This window comes from Cariama cristata, unplaced genomic scaffold (genome assembly GCF_000690535.1).
Source record: "Cariama cristata isolate BGI_N322 unplaced genomic scaffold, ASM69053v1 scaffold410, whole genome shotgun sequence".
NCBI lineage: Eukaryota > Metazoa > Chordata > Aves > Cariamiformes > Cariamidae > Cariama > Cariama cristata.
This window is the reverse complement of record NW_009595059.1, coordinates 92,724-117,103: the sequence shown is the minus strand read 5'-3', so window position 1 is coordinate 117,103 and position 24,380 is coordinate 92,724. Positions and strand designations below refer to the sequence as shown.

Sequence of the window (24,380 nt, the reverse complement as noted above, 5' to 3'; positions counted from 1 at the left end):
TCCCTACATATGTGTTACCACTAAGACACTTTTCAAACCAATATTTTAATGTCTCGATTGCAGTTTAAATGATCACAGTAGCTTAGAAATGTTTCTTTCTTTCTTAGAGTATTTGCTGAGCAAGTCATACTATTTAAATCAAAACTCTAGTTGTGTCAGTTTTTATTTCTCTCTTCTTCTCTCAAAAAGTCTGGAACACTTGTTTGTAAAAGATGTTCATAAATATGATTGGTAGGACTCTTCATTTTAGATGTAGCAGTAGAGCTCATGAAAACATGCTGAGAGTTCCCCAATATGTGATCAGGGCTAGTTATTTTTATTCTGGTAGGACACATCATGCGCTCTCTTTCCTTTTCTTGTGTGTCTCATAAGGAATGAACGTGGTCATGAGTAACTGTTACTAAGTGATGCCTAGTCTTTGCATAGCTCCTCCTGCACGAGACACTTCTTCTGGTCGTTTTGCAGAAGGAGAAGGAAGCACAGGGAGCTGGTGCCATGCACTGAACCCCACGGGGAGTCGGGCAGGACGAGCTATTCCCATAGTGCCTTGTCTTGAACCACAGGCCCGTGGCACAAACATAACCCTAAAGACAGTCCCTGACCCAAAGAGCCATCAATCAACAAAATGGAAGGCAGCAGGCAGAGAGCACTGCAAAGGGGTGGTCAGGCAATATTAATCACTATGATAGGTGGTAATAGAATTAGCTCATCAACCTAATTATTCACTTAAAAAACCTGATATCATGGTGGAGAAGAGATGACTTTATGGATGTGTGTGTCCTTTCCTGTTCCTTGAGATGAAATTTGTTCTCTGAGGTTATTCTGGGCTCTTCCCTTCCCACACCCCCTCCCTGCCTCCAACTATATGGGCTCTGCACTTGCTTTTATTCGCTGGCAGAAAGTTCTTGCAATAATGCGTTTTATTTTCACTAATATCCCTGGGAAATGTGTTGCTCAAATTTATGAAATCCTTCAGATTCTTATGCTGGGTCTGAACTTGAGTTCCCACCTTCCACTGCTTACTCTGAAGAAGCGATGGGTCAGAACAGATGCCAGAAAAGGACTGTGTCTCTGCAGCTTGGGTCTTCCCACATGACCGAACGATCAGCGACTTGCTCTACGGCTGTATTTAAAGAGTGCAGTCCGGATCAGGGTGGCCCCTGCATAAGAGGGTAAGAAACATCTCTCTCCCTGAAGAGCAGCAGTCTCAGTGAAGGGAGATGACTGAGGTCATTCCACAGATCAGTGGCAGAGCTCTCAATTGCAGCAAAAAAAAAAAACAAACCACAAAATGTAAACATCGTGCTTTTGTAGTAAGTGCTGTAGTTCATTCTTGATTTCAAACAGGGTAAGGGCAGTCAGCTCAAATGCTTCATAACCCTGTTGATTTTACAGAGTAAGAAATTATTCCAGAATTTAGAGAAACTGAGATGGTGCCCCAAAGAATTTCTAATTTCACAACACACCACATAAGTGCAGTCAGTCACTGGGAAAGGGAGGGGTAAATAAGCCTGAAGTGAGTTCTGTTTTCAAGGTCAGAGTTGCAGGAGAGTTACGCATCTGTGTGTTTGTTTAATAAAGCTGCTCAGAAATGGTGGTGTTTCAGCCTGTTTAAGTTCTGTTCAGAGATTAGTCTGAGCCCTTGGGTTTCTTTAAACAGCGCCCTGATAATTTCTCCGTTGCTGGAACAGTTGCATCTGGAATGCGCAGATGTAGCGGCTGCTTTGAGGAGGTTCTCAAGGTCAGGCTTTGGCTGGGAGAGGATCCCTGGAAATCTGATTGCCTTCATTTGTCAGTCACTGGTGGCTGGAAAATCCTATCTGCTTTCTTCCTCTGGCTCCCACCAGTCTCTGGCTTTTTAATGCACGCGGTTCTGTATTGTCATCATCTGAGAATCTCAGATCTCAGTTAAAAGTCAATTATGCTCTTGCTCACCGATATTAAGTAGGAAGGTAGTTTTGCAGATGTGTGACGGGCCAGCCCCTTTCATTTCTGTGCAGCTTACAGTCTTACCATGTTTCTAGATGAATGGGAAAAACAAACATCTAAATATGACCTAAGGGAAAGATCTCTCCTAGACTTTATGTGCAGTCGTAGTGTCTATTTTCACGCCCCTCACGGATCCCATCCCTTTTGTGCTGGATGCTGTAGGTATAACAAAAAGACCATCCCTGCCCTAGCAAGCTTAGCATCTAAATGCAAGATGAAGGCATCAGCCTCCCACAGCGAGTCCTTTTAGTTTGGGCACCTTTTGGCTGCCCAGGGGCTCTGCAAAAGCGGGCTGTGTACAGCTAATGCACCCAGCCGGGAGCTGGGACCAGCACACTGCTCAGCACCAGTGTACTGCCTGCTCCTGGGGAGCCTGCAGAGGCCCGGCAGTCGTCAGCCTTGTTGCTGCTTGGAAACGAGCTGGGTCCTTGATGTTGCTGAATTGTCATCTTCTGGTTTTATTTTAAGATTTTGTACCCTTTTTATGTAAGTATTTTCCTCCTTGAGCTACTCCTTGTTATCCACTCAACAGTTACAGCGCTTCTGATAGTTTTTACTTTCCTTACCTTGCATCACTTATATACCTTCTCACTTACATATCCTCACTTACACCTTCTCACAGCTCAACAGTAATTTTCTTAGAAAAACTGAGCCAACGTTGTGCAATTGTTTGACACCAGAGTGAAGCCTCAATCACGGACCTGAGCTGGGCTGCCGGTTACACAGAGGGAGCTCGATGAAGCAGCACCAAGGCATGGATTAGCAATTGCGTCGTGGGGGTTGGATCCTTTCTAAGAGAGGTATTGAAGAGCAAAAGGGAAGAGCTCTGCAGAGGTTAGCAGTGATTTCCAACCAGGCAGGAGAAGGGCAGCATGGAAAGAAGCAAACGTGGTCTTGTTTGGCATCAGCGGTTGGATGCCTGACCTCACAGGGCAAACACGAGCAGGAACCGGTATACTGAAAAGGTGTAGGAAAAACTCCGTCGGGAAAGCTGAACCACAAAGACCTGTCTCCAGTTTCCAGCCCCGCTTCCATTTGATGCTGCCTAGAATTGGGAACTGGCAGAAGGCTGACATGGTTGAATCGAAGGGTTAGGCAAGTGATCTGTGGGGTGGAGCATGGTCTGGATATCAAGATACATTTAAGCAAGACCAAAGAAAAGAAGGATGGTTACAGTAATTGAGAGGAGAGCCAGGCAGTTCTTAGGTATTTGAAAGACTAGGAAATACTTTGTCATGGAGGTGTTACAGATAATGAATCTGCCTAACATAGATGTGACTGGCCTGGGAGAAGCTACAGAGAGAAATCTGCGTTTAGTGATCCACAGGTTGTTGGTCCACCGTACAGGTAATATGTCATAGTGCCCTCAGTGATAAAAGAAATCACATGGAAGAGGGACATCACGGGAAGGAAAACAAAGGGCTTAATTTTAAGCCATATTGGTCTTGCATTGTCATCTCTACCAGCATCTTCCTGCCAGTCTCATGAAGATCTTGTTAGAAACTTTGAAGAACATGTGCAGATAAACCGGACATTTACCAGTCCTCAGCACAAAGATGTTAGCTGTGTCTGTATGTTAATGCAGGCTGAAATCATTCAAAATAGGGGGCAGAGGGAGAAGAGAGGGGGACCAAGAAAAGAGCTTGTAGGAAACCCCAAGAGCTAGCTAGGAACAGATTGGGAAAGCTGCGTGTCCTTTGCATGCTATTTTCAAAGTACCTTTTAGAGGAGTAGGAAGAGAATGAGGAGGGGCTCAAACAAATGAAAAGATCCAGTCTTGGTAAGAACACCATCCGGGGCGTCAACAGCTGCCGAGGAAGAGCAAGACCTAGGGCTGGCTGGGAAGAGGGCATTAAAGGGGGGGATATGAGCTGCAACAGGTTTGGGGTGAGGCTGGAGGGGAGGATCTCCCAGCATCACTGGTAACGGCAACAGTGAGAGATGAAGTTTAGGATGAGAGGGGAAGACGGAGTGAGGCAGGATCTAGCAAGTGGTGCTAGCAATGAGCAGTTGAGTATTTGACTGTGAAGCCTATAGAAAAATGAAGGGGGTTTTTGATAGCTATCTGGGATCCCAAAAGTATGACAGTACCTTTCTTTGTTCTCTTGCTTTTATCACTGTGTCAGCTAAAAACTTGGCTTCTGTTTAGTAGTTATTTAGGGTCTGCCTTTTATGAGATATTTTGCACAATGTAGCTTTCAAAATCTTCCTCCTGTTTATTACTACCCCTGCTCTTTTTTTTTTCTTCCAAATGTCATCTATTTCATTTGAGAATCGTACCCTGGGGTGCTTCAATTATGTATGAATGTGGAGTATTTGGGATGTGCTATTCACAAGTGCTTTCAATTTGCCATCTGAGCTTTGAATATGAGCAGAGTCACCAGTATTTTAGTTTCTAGGGCACTCTTAAATGTGCGGTCAAGAAGCAGCTTTTGTTCCTAAGTGCTCAGTTTTTTACTCAGTTTCTAGCGAGACCTTACAAACCTTCCACATGAATTTTCCATGGAGTAAATTGCCAGCACAGAGCAAGGAGATTCCTGTTGACTTGTACCACGGATGTCCACTCTGAGACCTTCCTTCCTCTGGCAGCAATCTCTCTCTGTAGCCAAACGTACTTGGTTAGAGTTTCTGATTGACTTGCCTCTCCTGCTCAGAAGTGTGATGTCTTTTCTGATTGCCTCTGTGCAGGCAAATGGTCTTTCCAGAACAGTTTGCACAATTTTTCTTGATTTGGAAGAGCTCAGCACAGTCTTCACCCATACTGTGTCACTCGGGTGTTCAGGTATATTGATTGATACCTGCTTTTGCACTTGTGATGGGAGGAGGCAGAAGCAATTGTAGGTGGAAGGAAAGATGAGCCAGAGACTGTGAAGGTTTTTTCTTACTGTCAGGCTTTTAAAGGGAAGAGACTGTTAGGATGCTGCATGGAAACTGAAGGCAGAAGAGAGGAGGGTTTGAGGGATGAGTTGAACAGTGTGAGAAGAGAGAGCTGGTATTGGATTAAAATGTGTTGGATTGAAAGTATCTGGTGCAGTAGGGCTGCAGTAGATGAATGGCAGAACTGAATGTGTAGCTGTTCTGATAAGAAACAAATAATTGAGGGTTGACTAGAGAAAGCTCCTCTTCTGTCCCAGCACTGCAGGATAAAGGGCTTCAGCCTGTAGTTGCCTCCTAAGACAGTTGATGTCACATCTATAGGAGTGATCCCATTTGGTGCTATAGATCGAATGGATCAGTAGCCACTAGAAAAAGGTACGCAGTGAAAGTGATCGCTGCAGATATTCAAGCATTGCTCTGACTGTCACCCGCAGAAGCAGAGGATGTTGCTGCCAGCATCTCCATCTGTTGTCCAGCAACGGTTGTGGAGCCGGTACTTCTGATGACATTTTGCTGTTGGAGCACATGGAAAGGGCACAAAGCTTTAATGTTGTCACAGGGCAAACCAGAAGCGCTGGTGAAAGATTTAACAAACGTTTTTGGGGAGCAGCTTCTGACTGTGCCTGTGAAGGTCTTGCAGCCAATTTCTGGCAATTCTGTGCTTTTTCTGCAGGCTGCTAGCTGTTAAATACCACTTCTAATGCATTACGGAATGGGGGGGGAATGCTGTGGGCTTCAGTAGGTGGGATCTTAATGATTTGAGGTAGAATGAAATAAGCTGGATAAGAGAATGGGGAAAGGGAAGATAAAGGCCATATGGGATCCTAGGCACTTGCAAGGATATGTGAAGCTGTGCCTTTGCCAGTTGTCTGTACCCAGCCGCTGTTTCGCAGCAGCCTTTATGCCTTCCAACATTATGCTGCCGTCACCCATCTTCCCAATAGAGCTGAGCATGATAAAGCTTTGAATGATGCATCTCCAAAACAAGAAAAATTATGCCAGGAACAAAGGCTGTGCTTGGATAGGCAAGGAAATGCCCAAGGAGAAAAAAGGGGGATATGTTTAACATTGGAGGAGGAGGAGGGAAGGGTCAGCAGTGGGTATGGATGTTTGAGTAAAGGGCCCAGGGGAGACGAACAGAACAAAGACGGATGAGAATCATAAGATGACCATTACAAGGACCCTCAAAATAGAGGGGAGCACAAAGGAAGGGTGCCAGGGAACTCTGCCAACAAAACCTACGGAGTATGTAGCATCCTAGTACGAAACCAGTGATACCTCAGCAGACAATTGCATAGTAAGCATGCTCTTTAAAGTAGGTGCTTGCAAACCAGCCCGCAGGGAGGGACCAGGTGGCACACAGCCATGCCAGCAGACTGTCTCATCCCTTGGAGGTGTGGTACTCTACAAGAAAAACGAAGCCACCCTGGAGAAGGAGTCTTGGTTGGGTAAGACTTACTGCAATAGGGGAAGGAAGGTGTAGGACACAGAGGTTCCTGCTTTGTTTTCAGCTCAACTGCTAATCCAAGGTCGAAACTAATCTGTCTGCATCTTCTGTCTCCGCTGCCTTGTCTGTAGATTTTAAGGGCTTGATGTGTGGTCTCTGTGCTGACACACTAGTAACCTAATCTTAATTTCAGTGCCAATAATCATGAAATACTTTTGTTGTAAATTTGGAACAATCTGCCCCTTGTATGCATTCCACTGTCAAGCTGCTCTCTGGAGCCTTGATTAATAAGCTAAATGACTTATCATAATTAGCTAGTCCTCAGCCGTAGCACTGGGGAAAGCACAAATTTGACAGCTTTCAAAAGTGAATGGAACATGATCAGGGAGTCTACCAACATTCCTGCCTTTGTCCTCATCTGGAAACTGTTTTTATCAAAAATAGTTGTGTGGATTTTTTTTAAGATAAAAAATGTGTATTTAAGACTTCCTTTTAATTTATGCTGTACTTCTTTTTGGAAACTTCTTTTTGGAATCAGTGTGCGCTTGTCCTTGCACCAACTTTGTTCTTTAGCACATCAATTACTTCAAAATACAAATTATGTGTCATTTCGTAGGGATTTCATACATAACACACTCCTCTAGGGTCTGTTTCACGATGCACAAATTGCTAGAGAATATTACATTAATATGTCTAGAATGCCAGTGCTGGGAGATGCACCATCTAAAGCAGGGAGAAGCGGTTTAATTGAATTTTGTTCCTCTCTAAGATGATTGAGAGATAAATTACTGGGAGCACTACTGCAACCGTGAGCATTTTTGTTCTCTGAGCATTGTAATGAACTTTCCTTTATGAAGGAGTGTGTTGGTAAGAGAAACAGATACATATACAGGAAAGCAATGCTGCGTGTTCTGGATGGTTGAGGTCTCAAGCAAGTTTAACAAAAGTGTGTTGTGGATACATCACTTCAACAAACAAGGCAAAATACCTTTTCGCTGCCCCTGAATACTGAGCAAGTTTCAGCTTTTTCTCTGATGGGTAAAATTTTCTGGATTTGAGTATTTCAGAACCAAAGTCAAGCTGCTTCTCGTTTCTCTTTCCAGCAGGTTATTTCTGCTGACTTTTAGAACAAGATGAAGGTGGGATGCCTAGTTGATTTTAATAAGTGTTCAACTTCAGTGCAAGTTATGCTTGTAAAATACTGTCAGTGAAATCAAATCGAAGGCTTGTGTACAAAGGAACGGTTATGTGTTTTCTCCCTCTGCGTGACAATGCAGAAGACTCCTCTTCTAGAGGGACTGCTTGTAGGAATGAAGCAATAGCTTTACTTCAGTGCTCTTTCAGTTGGTGGGACTGTGTTCGGTTAATTATAGTCACATCACTAAGGGATGAACGTTCCTGCAGTCTCACACAAAGACGTATATCCACCTACAGCTGACGGTGACAGCTCTCTGGAAATGCCTAGCGACGTGGACTGCTCTGTAGCAGGCATTTCCCTGTGAACAGCAGCATATTGCGCTGTACCCTGCCTCCTGGTTCCGTCTGGTTTGGTGGGTTGTCTCCAAATCATGATCTAAGTCAGAGATCTAAGAATTAGTACTGTGCCTGGAGAGTTTGATGAGGATGTTCTGGCTGGTTGGGTACGTGTATTGCTGGCTTCTCTCATTTATGGAGGGGCACACACACTTGCGTTGCAGCCTAATGGTTGCTGCCAGCAGAAATAAATCTGGACGTTACTGCAGTGAAGCTAATGGACCCTTTCCTTCTGGTCATCTTGTAGTGGCTTTTCTTGAAACTGAAGTTCCCATGCTTTCCTTTTTGCTGACAGGATTGAAGCCTGTGCAGATTCAGTACAACCCATAATCTCAGTTATGACTGGAGTCTTTTCCTGCCAAGCAAACAATCTTCAAACCACGGAACAGCGACAAGAACCTCAGGAAACCCTTAAGCTGAGGCGAAGGACGCTGTATTTATCGGTAGCTGTGCCAGCTAACCTGAGGTGGTTTTAAAGCAACAGCCCCTTGAAAAGGGACTTTAGATTAATTAGCAGTTTATAAAAAGTATCTCTGCCTTGATTCTCAGCTCATCTCCAGTTGAGCTGAGCAGGTATGTTAGCAATTGCATCTGCTCCCTCCGGATTTCTTATAACTTTCTGACTTTTCTTACCATTTCTCGTTTAAGATTTATGTCCATCTCAAAGAAGGGAGTGGTGCTGACGGGCTGGATGCTTTGAAGAACAAACCACAGCTTCACAGTATGGTGGCCAAAAGCCTTTGTCAGAACGCCTCTGGGAAGAACTACATCATCTTCACTGGCCCAAGCATTACCAGCCTGAATCTCTTTGAAGAATTTGAGAAGCAAGGTGTGTATCCGGTGACTCACTGGGTTTTAATGATGACAGACCTAGGGACCTCCTGCCACTGAATTAAAAAACCTCCTCCAAAGGCTGCACTGAAATTTCAATTCCTTGTATAGATAAGTTGGTCATCTCTAAGAACAGTTCTCATTCATGAAAAGGTACTATACAGAGGGCTTTCTAAGTTGCTCTTTAAATCTTCCTCTGTAAGTCATCTTAAAGTTCAAAATGAGGATGTAAAGTCATTTTAAATACGGTTATTTAAAGCCCTTGCTTTTGTTCTTTCCCTTAGAAATGTGAGGTCTAATGTCCTATGTGGCCTGAGGGACTTTTCAAGGTATTTCCTAGCTGCCTGTGATTTTTCTGTTCCTGTTGTGAAAGACCCAGGGATGGGATGAATCCTTAAAGGTGTGCCTTAGAAGTCCGTGCTGGTTTAATATCTGTTAAAGATGTGATTTCTTTAGATGACATTTTATGCCATTGCAAAAGCCCAAGAAAAGTTTGCTTTTTTTGCTGGTATTGACATGCCTTGGTAGGACAGTTTTTTAGTTTTGAAAGCGTACTAAACTCTATGTTAGCCAAAGCACACTTGCCAGCAGAACGTCCATCGATACGACTTTCCCAGCCAGTTTCTTGCTAGTGCAGAGAGTAATCCCAGACCATCCTCTCTGTCAAATGCCCCCTCACCTTGGGTGTGGAAAAGCCACGTGTTACTTTTCTTTCAGAAATACTGAGGGCTTATGACTCCCCTTAAATAAAGGCTCCTGTACTCTTGACAGTCAGTTCTAAGTCAACTCAATGTAACTTTCGGTTCGTTCCTTGGTCAGCACGGCCGTTCGGAGTCAGTGTGGTGTGTAGAATAGATCCTTTGTAGCACGAAGGCTGGAGGCTGCCATTATGCATCACGTATGAGGAGGCCTCAAGACCGTTTCCCTTTTTCAACACACCACTGACAACCAAGTGTTGCTTTTGGCATGGTTTTTTTGGCATTGCAGAAAACGAAATGTGGCCTAAAGCAGGGGGAAAGACTGGGAATTGAGACAGTATCTTGGTATTTTGGGTAAGCTGGGAGCTCACAGAGTACGGTGCAATACCAGCATATTCACACAAAAGAGTCATGGTTTCCCAAATGCCGCAAACAAGCAAATGGGAAAGAAATCAAGCGTATTTATATTGCACTGGAGTTTTTCCTCTGAGCAGAGACTTGTTCTTTAGTAAATGACTCTCTTCACAGCTGATTATAAGCATTACATTTTTAAAACTGCTTGCAATGATGCAAAATGTGGGTTCAAAAAAATGTAGAGGATAACCCACAGACATACTCCTAGTACTGAGATGTGTCAGGTTTAAATGTAAAGACTGATAGACAAAAGCTTGACTGCTGAGTCGCATGCTTTATGCTCAGCTAGGGAAGGATGAAGACAGTATGGCATGGCCCAGTTGGTCCGTAACACAGGTGAAGGAGATGCATGGCTACTAAACCAGCTGAGTGTTTATTACTTACAGATAATTCAAATTATTCACGGGGATGAATTATTCATGGTCTTTACACCAACAGATCATTCAAATTAACAGTTTCTAGCAGGTAGCAAATTCAGTAATGTCTTTTTAAAGCATGTAATTTTGACTTACTATCTGATCAAATATGCTAATGCTATACTGAGATTTCAGTTTGGTTCGTGGTTTGTTACATGGCTTCATGAGACTTTTTATGATATTTGACAGCTGCTTCCAAAAAAAATTCTGATCTGGTACACGCTATCACTTTCCTAGGGGTCAAACTGTGGGGCGTGGGGAGGGCAAACACTAAGATAGCAGGTTTATTGGCTTTACAAAATAGTGTGGCACTGCTATATAAAGAAGATCATGGGGAGAACGTGAAAATGTTTGTGTTTAATAAGGCCGTGGGTTTGTCTGCATTTGCCATGAGTTACTAGGGGCTTGCTCAGAGGTTTTGCAGGGAGATATTGAACTGGAAGGACTATGAGACACTGGGAGAGGTGAGATGCTAGAGATGTCAAGCAGCGATGAAGTCAGTCAGAGCCCTGAAGGAGATGGTGTTTACTGACTCGACTGTGAAGCAGCTGATGTATTGCCAGTACCTGCTGGGATCCTACTGCATTGGCAGGGTGTTTGGGGAGAGGCAGACAGAGGAGCCTGGACTCAGCAGAGAGGTCTCTCCTAATGTATCACACAGTCTCCCTCAGCAATGACCTTCATGCTTTTTTTTGGTATGTGGCTGAGCCAGCTAAATCTGAACAGGGCCACACCGTGAGCAACAAGTGTCACGAGAGCCTGTTGAAAAGCACCTATGCTCAGGTGCTCACGACAGTTCAAGACCCATTCTTAAACTGACAAATTTGCTTTTCTTGTTCAAGAAACTTTAGTTTCTGGGCTAAAGCAGGATCAGCGGTAGAAAGATCTGATTGAGAACTGAAAAGAAAAAGAAATTGGTGTTGATCTTAACTGCTTTACATTGTTCGGAAGGGTTTTGTGACTGTCAACAGAGAAATAGCAGGAGCTATTGCTCTAAGCTAATGCTTAGAATGCTCTAAGCTAATGCTCTAAGGTAATGCTTAGAAACTATAAACTTTTGGGGAACCTAAACTGACATTTGAGGGAACTAAAGGGAATTGGGAAAATCTAGAAAGAGACACCCACTAAAAATGTATTCATTCCTCTCAAAATTCTTGATGAAAAGGACCTGGGGTCTTGGCAGCCAGCAAGTTAGCAGCGTGCCCTGGCAGCAAAGATGGTCAACGCTATCCTGGGCTGGGTTAACAGGAGTGTTGCCTGTAGATCAAGGGAGGTCGTTATTGCCACCTCCTCAGCACAGTTTTAGACAGCACGCCCCCCCAGTACAAGAAAGGTGTTGATAAAATGGAGTAAGTTCAGCAGAGAGCCGCTAACCTCGCCAGGGGCTGGACCACGTCCCCTGCTATGGGGAGGGAACTGTGCTTGCTCAGCCTGAGAAGGCAAGGGTTCGGGGGCACCCAGGAGCAGCCTTACACTACCCTAAGGAGGTTCTGAAGATAATGGAGCTGGCACTTCTCGGTGGTGCATTGTGGAAAGACAAAAAAAACAACAGACATAAGCTGAAACGAAAGAAGCAGTTCAGACTAGATGTCAGGTTTTCCCCAAGGGCAGTGGAGCAGGATGCCCAGACAGGTTGTGCAGTCTCTGTCCTTGGAGGTTTTCAAGCCCAGACAAGATAAAGCCCTGAGCAGTGCTGTCTGACCTCAGGGCTGACCCTACTCTGGGCAGGGGATGGGACTAGAGACCTCCTGAGTTGCCTTCCAACCTGAATTATCCTTTAATCCATAGGATCTTGTGATCCTCTGAAGACTTTTGTGGAACTTTAACTATCATTTTCCTTTCCTAACCGTAACCCACACATGTATTACTGCAAAAACCTCAGTGTTCTTTGTTGAAAGCCTGCTGTGTAGCACCTTCACTCTGCCACGGTAGACAATATGTGCCTAGTAATATAAAGGGGTATGGGTGAACGTAATGCTAAGATCTATGAAGATACCAAGAGCTGAGAAAACTTCAGAAGATAAGACAGGGCACTTTGATCTTTTTCAAAATCAAAAACCTGAATAGACCTCTCTTCTATTTTTCAGAGGACATACAAAGTATTTCTTTCTCTGGCCTCTGACTAGAACTGGAAGCCTGCACTGAAATGCCCCAAATTCTCTGTTCAGCGAGCAGCCAGCTGTCATTGTTATTTCCTGTGACTTTCTTTCATAGTGCACATCCCTTTCTCCCCCCTCTAAGCATTAGTGTTGTCCATTACAGAGGACAGCACCACCTAAAGCCCTATGTCTCATGCTTCCCTTAAACATACAATGCCCAAAAGTCCCTCTTGTACTTTCTGCACAAGCAGGAGCAGTCGGCTCTGTCCCACGGAGCAGCCGGGGCTGGCGAAGCTGCAGGAGTTGCCAGCTTGGGTGACCGTGGCACTTCCACAAGCTTTGCAGGATCCTGCAACTCCAGCATATGGACTAAAGCAAGCTCTCATCTCCCTCCCGCAACAGACCCCCCAGTTGCCCTACCTCTGACTTGACCCCGTGTTGCGTGCAGGATAAGTGATTGCAGAATGTGTATTTTTGCCTGAAGTAGCTCGAGCCTGGCTGCCTTTGCAAATGGTACCAGTGAAGATGTGGTGAAACAGGATTCAGCACAAGCTCTCCGGGGTCTGGAGACCCTGGGAATGAATCTTGGGTGACTACACCGCATTTCTTCATCTTTGCCAAGCTAGCCTAGGTGTATGTAGTTACAGTTTAAGAAGACCAGAGGACAACCTGTCTTCACTGACTCCTGTGTATGTGGCAAACACCTGTGATTCTGATTTAATTACACACAAAAACTTCATTGAGCCAGATGGGCATAATTTTTATTGCTTCTATTGCTATAGTAACTGGGTGGTTGTAAAAAAACTCTACAGATTAAGGGTGTTATCCATGATGAGAGATGCTAGTAAATCTGCAGAAGTGCTGCCCTTCTGTAGGCTATCCAGCAGGAAGGTTACACAGGGCGTTCCTGAAAGAGGAGATGGTTCCCATTATTCTGTATGAGGAGTGAAACATCTGCTGGAAGCTTTCTGCAGGCTTATTGCCTGAGCTAAAGGAAAGGCTACGATTAATTATTATGGGATCTCAGAGATAGCTGTTGCTATTTTGAAGCTCTAGGACAATAATGTAGTTATTAGCTTGGTTTTATACCATTGCAAATCTCCTGGAGAGAGTATCATCCTTTAGTGAGTCGTAAACTTTAGGCAGCTAAGGCAATTCTTCTCAGGCTTGCTTTTTATCAGAGCAGGAAGATCTTAATATTTGCTAGAAGAAAGCTTTCTAAAAGTTTGCTATGTTAATGCCAAAGTTTGCAGGTATGTAACCTACACTGTTTGTGTACCTCTTAGCAAGACAAGAAATTAAAAAAGAATAAAAATAAAAGCCTTCCACTGGAGGTGCAATTCCTCCTATACTGATTGTAAGCCTGTTGGCATCAGGCTTTTCTCGCTATCTTTTGTGGAAGCAACTTAGGGATTTCCAGGGACTGATGCATTCATTAGAAATGACTGATGGAGTGCAGATTTCCTCCTTCAGAATGAAGTTGCCCCATTGCTGTGTTGGTTGACCTTCTGACATGCGTGTCTTAAATTTCTGATGGAAGAGCCTTAGCTACTTGTAGACCTGCCCAGAGCAACTGGACCAATTCATGAGTATTAACAATGATTATATTAGTATTCCTGTAGTATCTGTGAGCTGTTGAGGGGATGCTCAGCATGCCAGGCGCTACATGAACCAAGAACAAAGGCTGCACTTGCACTCAAGAGCTTAGATTATTCCAGAAAGAGAGAAGCAGAAAAGCCACGTAAATGGAAACCCAAGAAGAGAGGTAACAGGCTCAGGGGAAGCCAGACACTGTAGCCCGACTTAGCTTTTGCCCTGTAAGGATATTCCAACATGCAAAATTCAGCACGATGAAAAATTTGATCAAGCCTCGTGCTGCCATATCAAAGATGTGCACAGATGTCACCTGCTTCCATGCCCATTGTTTTTTCCCACTCAGATGGGTTAACAAATCCTAGGGAGACTGAGGAAATTTCCATCCAAGATTTCCTTGAGTTCAATGAATTTAATCGAGAAGATCTGCTTCTCTTGGATTACAGAAACAGGCCGGTATTATTTCACAGCCTAATGGCAAATTCAGGCATTGTCGTTGTTAATGTTGTTTCCAGATTTTTTTTGGTCCCCACCTAGCTGCACTGGGACATGTTTTGTGGTGCTAGGTTTTATTCCTTGCCTCTTTCACATGTGAAAAGGCCAAGAAGCTGTGAGCAGTAGAATGTGTCGCCTGTGGAGCCTCTGTCTGTGCAGGACAAGATCAGTGCTCACTCAATTAGAGCAATGTTTGGTTTATCTCCTTTTCCTAAAATCAGTGTTCATTGAACTTGTATTTCCACCTTCTCCATCCTTCTGGCACATCCATTTTTTACATCAACCGGTGGTTTCAGTGGTTCTTAATTGCTTAAGCAGCATTTCCTTAACAAACCAGATGATGCAGGTGCAAGGAGTAGTGAGCTGAAAATCAAGAATTGGGCAGCACAGTGAAGCAGGAGATTGAACTAGAGTTTGTCAGCTATGTATATTGTGATTAAAAGCATGATGGGAGTCACGTAGGAGAATTTATTTCAGTTAACATCTAAGATGCTGTAACTTTCCTTACCTCCCTGCTCCCTCCAGAATTTATTCTCTTATTAAACATCAAAGACTCTCTTGGATCATAAATTCTGATTTGTTCCATAATGCATATCACCGTTCGGGGTTTTTTTTCAGTCCAATTTTAAACATCTTGTGAGGGCTATTACGCAGATTATAGATGTTATTGTTGGGAAGATACCCTGAATTCTTGTCCTTGTCATTTCATCGTGACTGTGCAGGAGATGTCATTACATTTCATCAAGAGAGCAAGCTTTCTGCACTTGTCTCACTTTCCAGAGACATTCATGTAGGACACAAATCTTTGGTATTACAGGAGAAGGCCAGTTGACTAATGTATCTGTTGGACTAGAAAGCCGTAGGACAAGCTCTTTCTCTAGTCAAATCCTTCAGACTTGCTCCGCTGCTCTTGCTTCTGGGTCCATGCAATGGCTTGCTGATAGGGAATGTTTTTGTTCACATACAGAGATTTACTGCTGTGGGTTGCTGAGCACCAGGAAGAGTGACTGCACAGGCCTACCTCCGTCCATGCTGAACAACCCTGAAACCCCCCAGTCCAGAGGACAGTACAGAATAAGAATGAAGGGAAACATGTCCTTGATCTGCTGGTACAATAAAGGGCATTTTCGTTTTCTGACCAACGCCTATTCACCAGTTCAACAAGGTAAGTATTGTTCCTGCTACTCATCTTGAAAGTGCACATGCTTTATGTGACGAGGCAAAATGAGTCACTGAGTTTAATAATAAGCCTGAACAAAGAGCTTGATCATAATATCCTAGATTAACAGTAGCAGTAGTGATTACTTTCCTTTTGTGTCTTCCTACAGCTGTTCTTTTTTCCAATAAAAAAGTCAAAAGCCTAATGCTAATGCAGCCTCCTTTGCCTGAGCTGGTGGGGTCAGTATCCTTTTAGGTATAAAGATTATATCTTTGCTGGTGGTCAGCGAAAGGAAGATGTTTGTTGTGTAGCACTATACTGGCCCCATTTGCAAAGGTTCTTGTAGGATTACTGCTACAGAGAAATTAATAGACGTCATGATGAACTTAGAACTCTGAGCAGATCCTACATGAATTTATCTTATCTGGTAAAAACTTAGTCACAAACAAACGTCAGTAGTTTACTTTTGCCAGAAGTAAATATGATTAAGGCTTCCTGTTGTACGTTAAATAGATTTTAGCAGTTGATGAAAAGAAACCCAAATGGATAACTTGGATAGTTAAAATAATTGCAAAGAGCTTCTTAATACTGAAATGTTTTCCTTTTTGAAAGTACAGAAATGGTTTTAAGAAGGTTTGAAAACTTCTGTAGGATGCAATATGATCAGCTAACTCTTTGAAATTTGCCTTTCTGTGGAAATACTGTTTCAATTTCTTTTCATTTTTATTATTCAAATTTATGTATAACTGCCTGAGGCAAATAAGAATAACCTAAACCTTTAAATGTAAAGCCACCAATTCAAAGGCGTCTTGTACACTCATGTTCTGAATCCTGAGTGACTCTCACGTGTGCGTACAGGCTACATAAGCAAAGTTAAGGCCTTGAATTACTGTATGGTAAGTGGAGAAGTTGCCTTAGTGTGTTGTTCAGTGCCTTGCCAGAAGGCTCATTCCCTTAGCAAAGCACGGCTGATCCTGGGGAATTCTGGCGGGCGCCCCAGCAGAGTGAGAACTCTGACTCGGATGGACCGGTGCCTGAGCACTGATGCTGAAAATATATAGGTGAAGGAAACAGGACACTTTGGGGACCCTGCTGAAGCCAGTCGCTGGAGCAGTGTTGCTCCCCATGAGGGGCATTCACCGTCACGATTTGTGCTGTTTCCCTTGCACGCTTTGCTGGATTTAGATTATTAAACTGCACTAACTGGACAAGAGTTATCACTACATGTCACCTGGTTTTTATAGGCTAGCATGGAGCATTTGCTTATAATTCATAAATATCACTAGAAGAATACTCTGTAAACGTCAGTGTTAACTGCCCTGTTAAAAGAGGGAGCAAAACCAGACTCTGTGCTGGCAGCCTCCTTTACAAGCACATACGGAGGTGTGAACTGTTGTGCTTGTGATAGACCTTGGGTCTGTTCTGGCGTAGATGGGATTGTAGGTTGCGTGTCTGAGGTAGTTTAATGTCCACTGATTAGTACCTGTGCATGTGATGGGCAAGACCTGCCCAAAACATTGCTCACCAAATGCTGGCTAGGACAGTTGACACAGTTCACGGTGAATCAGAGCAGAAAGTAGAGACTGGCTTTTTAAAGAGGGGTGCTGGGGGGAAGAGAGTCTCTAGTGGAGAGCTGGGAACAGATGGAGGCTCGGTAGGAAGGCAGGAGACCAGATTGCCTGCCTCTAATTTGGCATCTCTGAAATCAGTGCAGCAAAGCTAGTTTAAATCAACTTGAAACTGGACCACCAAAGTCTCCTCTAAGGCATGTAAATATAGAGGAGGAATCTATGTTCCTTGAGGCAAGCCTGTAGCACAGACCTGCTGAGCACGTGCGTTAGACGGGGGAGGAGGTGGGGACAAAGGGGCAAAAAACCCACGCAGGATGGTTGGAGAGAGGCTGGTGCCAGTGGGATCGCCTGACAACGCATGGTGGGTGTTTGCACGTGGTTGAGCATAAATGTTGACGGGGGTGGAGGAGGCTGTGAAGAGAAAACCTTAAAAACAGAAGGCAAGAGGTGGCCAAAACAAAACTTAGGATGAGGAAAGATGTGGATGTAGCTAATAATGAGCGATTTATTGCATTTCAAAGGAAAGTCAAGAAGGTAAATCTTGCCTGTACTCGGGAGTGCAAATCCCACCCAAGCCAGAGGCACCGGGAGGGCAGTACACTTGTCAGAGCTGATCTATGAATACTGTTCTTAGATGCAGCAGGTTATTTATTATGGATGTTTTGAACCAATGTGTCGTAATACATCATCTCAGATGCTAAAGGATGAGTCTTATTCCTTTAGTCTTGCAAAAATGTCCTGCTTACTCTGCTATCAAGTATGAAGTTTCTGCCTAGAACAAAATTCCCTGGGGTTTTTAATTTCCCTTAAGCGTTAACTTGAGTTTAATTTTTCCTTGTGCCTGTATTACAGAAGAACTGAGAAGCCAAAAGAGATTGGGACCCCCAAAGACTAAAAAGTTACCCTTATTCTAAAGCAGGTGATGTATGTGCTGGCTCAAACCTCCCCATCTGTGGGATAAGGCTGCATTTTTGTTTTTCCACTCCAGATCTGGTGCCTACCTTCCCAGCATCTCCATTGCTATGTTCTAGAAATAACTACAATCTTTCCTATTTTTCATATGGAGCAGGATGGAGCAGGCAGCAACCTCACTTGCTGCACAGCAGGATGACCAGAATGACATCTTTAGCAAAAACTTGTTGAACCCAAGATCTTTTTAAGTAGCAGCTTCTTTCTGAGAAGAGCTTTCACAGCTGCTTTTCACCAACCAGCTCTACTTAAAAGCTAAGTGGACAGTAGCTCAGGATAGAAAACAAAGCTTGGGCCACATACTAAGAGACTAAAGAGCTGCAAATGGCATGTTGACATCTCACAAGTGACTTGGGAGAAGATGGGAGATGTTGTGAAGGCTTCGCAGTTGTATGAAGCGATTGTATAAGTCCCTGTGTGATCCTTAGCCCAGGAGAAGCTGGAGTGAGGAGTGTCTGGTGACAGTCTAGTTTCCTGAAAAAATCAGCTTGTGAGATTGGCCCAGAACTGGAAAGTGTGGGGAAAAAAGCGTAAGGTTAAAAATTATGTTTCAGGATGTGGAAGCTTAGGGTTTTAACTTGAAATTTCCATGTGTCCTTTGTGAGCCTACATTCAGGGGGGTTGTGTCCAAGTATAGTGAGAGTGGGGATGGGGCCGGAGGACTCTGATAGATAGACCTTGAACATTAAACCTTGTACGATACTGACTGTCTGCAGTTGTGATAAAGAACTGTAACAAGTCTAAGTCTTGCTAAAAAGCCACATAGTACTTGGAACATGCAGTGCCCTCCTCTGTTATAATATGTTAGGCAATCTCAGTGTCTGCCGAGGTGGATGCAAGTGCTAGCATTACGGAGCCTCCATTTTTAAAAAACATGATTCTAGCACCTAAAAATCACAGATTGGCTTAAAATAAGCGTTTTGAGGAAACAAACGTATGTACACCTTTGTCTTTCTGCTTGTTTCATTTGGAGTGGTATTTCCCAAGCTTTACGTGATGAGCATACAGCTTAAAAACTTTGATAAAATAACAAAAGTTTAAAAAACCCCAAACAAACCCAAAAGCTGGTGCCTATGCACGGTGGCAGCACGGAGGCCGGCAGCCGGCACCCCTTCCAAAGGCAGGCTGCGGCTGCAGCGCAGGCGGTGCGTTCCCGGGAATGCTGCCAGGGACGGGAACACAGCGATCGATGCTGGGAGAGGACCAGGAGGGGAAACAGCTCATCAGATGTGCCGGTGAGTCAGCTGGCTTGGGACCGCTTGCCACCGAGACCTGCAGCTAGGAACGACCCAGCTCCGGCGGTTGTCTTCCCTGGAGAGGTGGCCTATGGCTAGGAAGCCTAGGAAAGGCTGTAAAAATAATGTGCCTATAAAGCTATTTATATTCTCAAAACAGAAATGTTACAAGGAATATAATAGAAAGTGAGAGGGAGTATATGGTACCCACATAGCTGCCACGACAATGCATTTTTTTTTTTAAGAATTGTGAATACAAAGCAAATTGCAAAGGAAATATAAATCCTCCAAAGCAAGAGAGGGGGGAGAAAGAACAGGATTTTTTTGTAAAACACTGCTACCAGGAACATGCTTACCCTTTCCTGACCTGCCCAGGTGGGACGGCAAGTGATTTTTTTGCAGCACTGATGCAGTAGGCTGGTGGTATCTCAGCCCTTTTTACCTCATGCTGGCCAGATTTTTATAGGACTCATTAAAAGGATCAAAAAAAGCACTGTAGTAAGTATGTGAATATAAGGAAAGATTGATTTATTTGTTTATTGGGGTTTTTCCTCCTCCCCTTGGGCTACATTTACACCCAGCTCGGGGAGGCAGAGGTGAAAGGAGAGTGTATTGAACAATTTAGAGGGGATATCATTTTGGACTCTTGAAAAATCAAACTTTAAAGACCCCAACTAAATTCCTGCCTGGCTCGGCTGTAACACAACCTTCAGTATGTGTCATAAGTCTTGCTTCAAAATAGAGCCTGCCAGCTAGGACGGCACGGGGGGCTTGACAGAGATAATGGATGGAAGGAGACTTCCAGCTGAAGGAATGAAATGGTGAAGTCTGTAATCAAAACGTGAGGAGGATTTTAGATTGTAAAAGAGTGGGCAGAAGGAAGGCAATGAGAGTTTGAAGGCGTGAGAAATGAGAAAGCCCAGAATTGTAGCTGTACTGAAACAATGCCGCGAAAGGGTGCAACCAAGCCTGTGCTCTCTGGACCTGGAGAAAAATAGTGTTGTGCCTGGGAGAGAGGGGGGATCCTCACTAGACAGTGTGCCGTAGGCATGGATCCATACCCTGGAGAGCTGACCATCAAACCCTGCAGGGACATGAAGTCAAAAGTTAGGGAATGGACTCCTATAAGTTTGTTTTACTCATCCTTCCCTCCTACAAGGAGCTTCCTCCGGGTAGGGAAAACAGGGAGGACAGGAGCGATAAATCAGAGAAGAGCTAGGGGAGTTTTCTTGGGAGAGCGCTGGACTCTCAAATACTGCTGTAGTGATGGAGAAGGCCAGGTCAAAGAGGTGAGGGAATGGGGCCCGTTCTTGGGGTAACCTGCTCTAGGCACCACGTCTTTGTCGATGCAGAGGGCGCTTGGTAAGTAGCTGCAGGGGACTTGTTGCTTTACCACAGATTTCTGCAGTAGGCAGGATAATCAGCCCCAGTGATGAGCTGAATTATCCAGCCAGCTGACCGGGCAGGGTGGGAAACATCACTCGCAGGCAGAGAAATGTGTGCCTAGCTCCGCTGAGCAGCCGAAGCAGACATCTGAGGTCTTGCTCCCCACAGCAGGGAATCAGGCTGCTTCTCATTTCAAAGGTACTGTGGTTGTGGCTCCTTCAGGTCACCCATCGGCATCACCTCGGTCTTGACTGGGTTTAGCCAGCTGGCTCCTTCTTGCGCATTTTCTTTCCTTCGTCAGTTAGCACCCAGTGGAGTGGAGGTACTGTTGCTCTTGGCTCCCATGGGTGGAGACTCGCAAAGGATTTAATTTCAAAGGACTTAATTGAGACCTTCAGAACTCAAAGCATAAAACAGCAAGTCACAGCTCTAGAGCTGATCGCAACTCATTGTGAACCAACAGAGGAGAGAATAATACTGTCTGTAGGGGCCTAGTGTGGGGTACGGCAATGTGTGGGGTTTTCTGAACATCTGGATTTACATTTCCAACTGAAAAATGATCCTCCTTCTTCCCCTTCCACTCTCTCAATGTACTACTAATGGGAAAAAAAAAAAATCAGATTAGCATCTCTGTTACAGGTGACTTCCCAGTGTTGGGGCAGAAGCTGTCAATAAGGTTTATTTTATAATAAACTGTATATAGAAACAGTATCTTTTAATTGCTAGGCCTATGATGTGGATTTAAAACTGTTATGTTTCTAATTGATGCAGGAGTTATAATTAAGAGAAAAAGTGGAGAAATTCCATGCCCGTTGGCGGTTGAAGCCTTTGCTGCTCACCTTAGCTATATCTGCAAATATGATGACAAATACAGCAAGTAAGTAAGAATATGTGCATGTGTGTATGTATTTCTTTCACTCCTTCTCTGTTGCTGCAATGTTTGAGTTCTCCACGTTGAGCTGCAGCTGAGGGCCCAATCCTGCTTTCATGGCATTAATCTCTGACAAAGCTCTTGTTTCAGTCAAAGATCAGAAGCTGGCTCTGCACGAGGGCAAGAGCTGCATTGCTAGTGTGTTGGGTTTGGCTCTATCTACCCATCCACCAGTCAAAAAAAAAATTTGAGGCTTGTGTTCTTAGCATCTTGTAAATGACTTTTAAGAAGTGTTGGGAAGATGAGCCAGCAGGCTGATGTTCTTGGCCACATCAAATTGAAGGCTAAATAGAGAATTCAGCAGGGGTCTACCAGCCCCACCAATCTCTCGGGCTAACTCAGCTCTCCAGTCCTGTCAGCAGATGGTGTTTAGGTGATTATCTGTTCTGGTGGTGCTTGTGTCACCTGGAGCCAGAAGAAAAGGACGTTCAGTTGTGGATGTAAAGCTGATCTAGATGATCTCGGTGAGCAGAATATAGATCTTCTGGCTCCTGAATTCCATTTGGGGTCCTCAGTGTTAGCTCTTAATGTAGCAGGGAGAATAAGAATAGCAGTGGTGAAGTTTGCCTGTGGGAATAGCAATGAGGTGCAGAAGATTTCAAGAACTAAAAATTGAGGAGAGAGAAAAAGCAGCAGGGATTTTCCAAGCCAGTTCTGGGCAAGGCAGCAAGAATTCAGTAGAAGAGATGAAAGAGGAGGTGGTGGTTGCTGGAGACTGATCTGAGGAAATCAATACAAAAAAGAGGTGAGGTAGTAGATGTAAGTGGTTACTAAAGAAATGAAAGTAGGAAAATGGGAAATCTTGTGACCGAGGGGCAAATATTCTGCCAGTCCTAGAATTAGTCAGAACCTAAATATAAGGATGTCAGTCCTTTCTAGTTCTGCCTTACGGAGAGGTGCTCCACATACCAGCGCTGCACACTCTGGCTCTACCCCCGCATCCTCCCACCTCCTGTTAACAGCAGCAGAAATCATTCTGTGCTCACAGTAGAGATAAACAAGAGGAGAAGCATCACCAATCTTCCCTAACCTGTAACGTAATGTGCCTGAGGCTTTTTTTAAGTTACAGACTGGAGGGATTCAGACCCCGAGCTCCTGTCACATGAAGGTTTGTCACGGGTAAGCTCAAGGAGTCTGTATCAGTACTCTTACGTACATGGAGTGGTACAGAGGGTTTGTTTCTGAGAGTAAGGAAGTCTATTCTTTTTGACACTCCTGGAAATTTCCAGATTTGTGAAACTTAACTGTAAATGGCGATCAAATACATAGTACAAAATACGTTGTACAAACTTGCACTAGGTATGAGATCCTGGAGCTGCTTCCCCTTTGGGACTGCACAGTCTTTGTCTGGGGTTATTTCTTGCATCCCAGCTGCAAGCGTTTGACTGAACAGTGCTTTTTCCTCCCCTTCTCTCTTGGCTTTTTAGGTATTTCATTTCTCACAAACCAAACAAGACCTGGCAACAAGTATTCTGGTTTGCCATCAGCATCGCTATAAACAATGCCTACATCCTCTACAAAATGTCAGAGGCCTACCATGTGACAAGGTATAGCCGCGCACAGTTTGGCGAAAGACTTGTAAAGGAGCTTCTGGGCTTGGAAGACACCTCACCCTCCCATTGATGCGTTGGTCGTGGTGGCGTAGGCAGGGGGTGGAAGGTAAGGAGAAGAAGATACCACATCTGGAACGGCAAAGCAAGGAACTTGTGACACCACCAGTGCTGTCGTCCAAAAATGCCAAGTGATACCACTAGAGAGGTGGAAATTTTGTTCCTAGTAGCAGCTGGATGTAAACTTGTCCTGCAGAAAGTGCCCCCGGAAAAGCTGACACAAAATTGCATATGCGAATGCCCTGTGGGAATCTGTGTACCACAAACGAACTTAAATTAGTCATCATCTCAATACTGTTTGTTGAACAGGGTCATCTTGTAAAGTTCCTCTTGGGCTAAGAGCTTGTCAGAAGCTGACGTAGCTCAGCAGTCCTAGGTGGGCGTTACAGAAAACTCGATACCTTCCTTGGAGTTATTCCGTTCTGGGACAAGCAACCTAAGTCTGCGCCACGGGCTGTGGTTGAGAGTGCCTGCCACCCTGTAAGGCATCGCTGCTGTCCTCCCAGTGCGCTACACGAAGCGGTTCAGAGACACGAGCACTAAAGCAAGCGTATTGACAAACAAAACCTTCACAGGCAGGCAGCCAGGAACTGAGGACCAGTTGAGACTTTTTCTTTCTGTCTTTTTTTTTTTTTTTACCCTTTGTTTTTATTAATGTAATGTTAGGCAATTTGATCCCAGTTAGAACGCAGCAAAATTAGGAGAATCCAAATACATGAGTGAATTTAAAATGGAAATACGTTACATTGATTTTCTTTTTGAACCAGGATGAAACATTTTATACACAAACAAACAGTGAGTCCTACTGTAAGTATTAACAGTGAGTAAACCAATAAGTAATACTGCCTCACATCTTAACTGCCACGGTCGGTGCACAGGTGAGAAATCAAAGTATAACAATTATATTTTTTTCTTGATTTCAACTGTATCTTAAGTGTTGCTTAAAAATCTAATGTAATGGACTGTTAAGTTTTTAGGAACAACAGTTTCTTCCTTTTCCTTTTGTAACTCTCAAGACTTTTTTGGTCCATTTTAGAACTTCATTTGGCACACAGTTGGCAGGAAAAAAAATAAGTCACTAATAGCAGTGTGTTTCCCATTATCACGGCAGGGTGTTCTGTAGGAAT

General features: G+C 44.1%; 1 protein-coding gene across 1 annotated transcript in view; it reads left to right on the top strand.

Moving 5' to 3' along the window:
- Nucleotides 1-23,573, top strand: part of PGBD5 (piggyBac transposable element derived 5) — a 34,416-nt gene extending 10,843 nt beyond the window's left edge. Inside the window, exons 3-6 of the mRNA XM_009700306.1 lie at nt 8,495-8,675; nt 15,360-15,557; nt 21,484-21,589; nt 23,071-23,573. Of these exons, the coding sequence (XP_009698608.1) occupies nt 8,495-8,675; nt 15,360-15,557; nt 21,484-21,589; nt 23,071-23,266 (681 nt within the window). The 3' untranslated portion in view covers nt 23,267-23,573. The remainder of the gene's footprint in view (nt 1-8,494; nt 8,676-15,359; nt 15,558-21,483; nt 21,590-23,070) is intronic.
- Nucleotides 23,574-24,380: the final 807 nt, after the last annotated feature.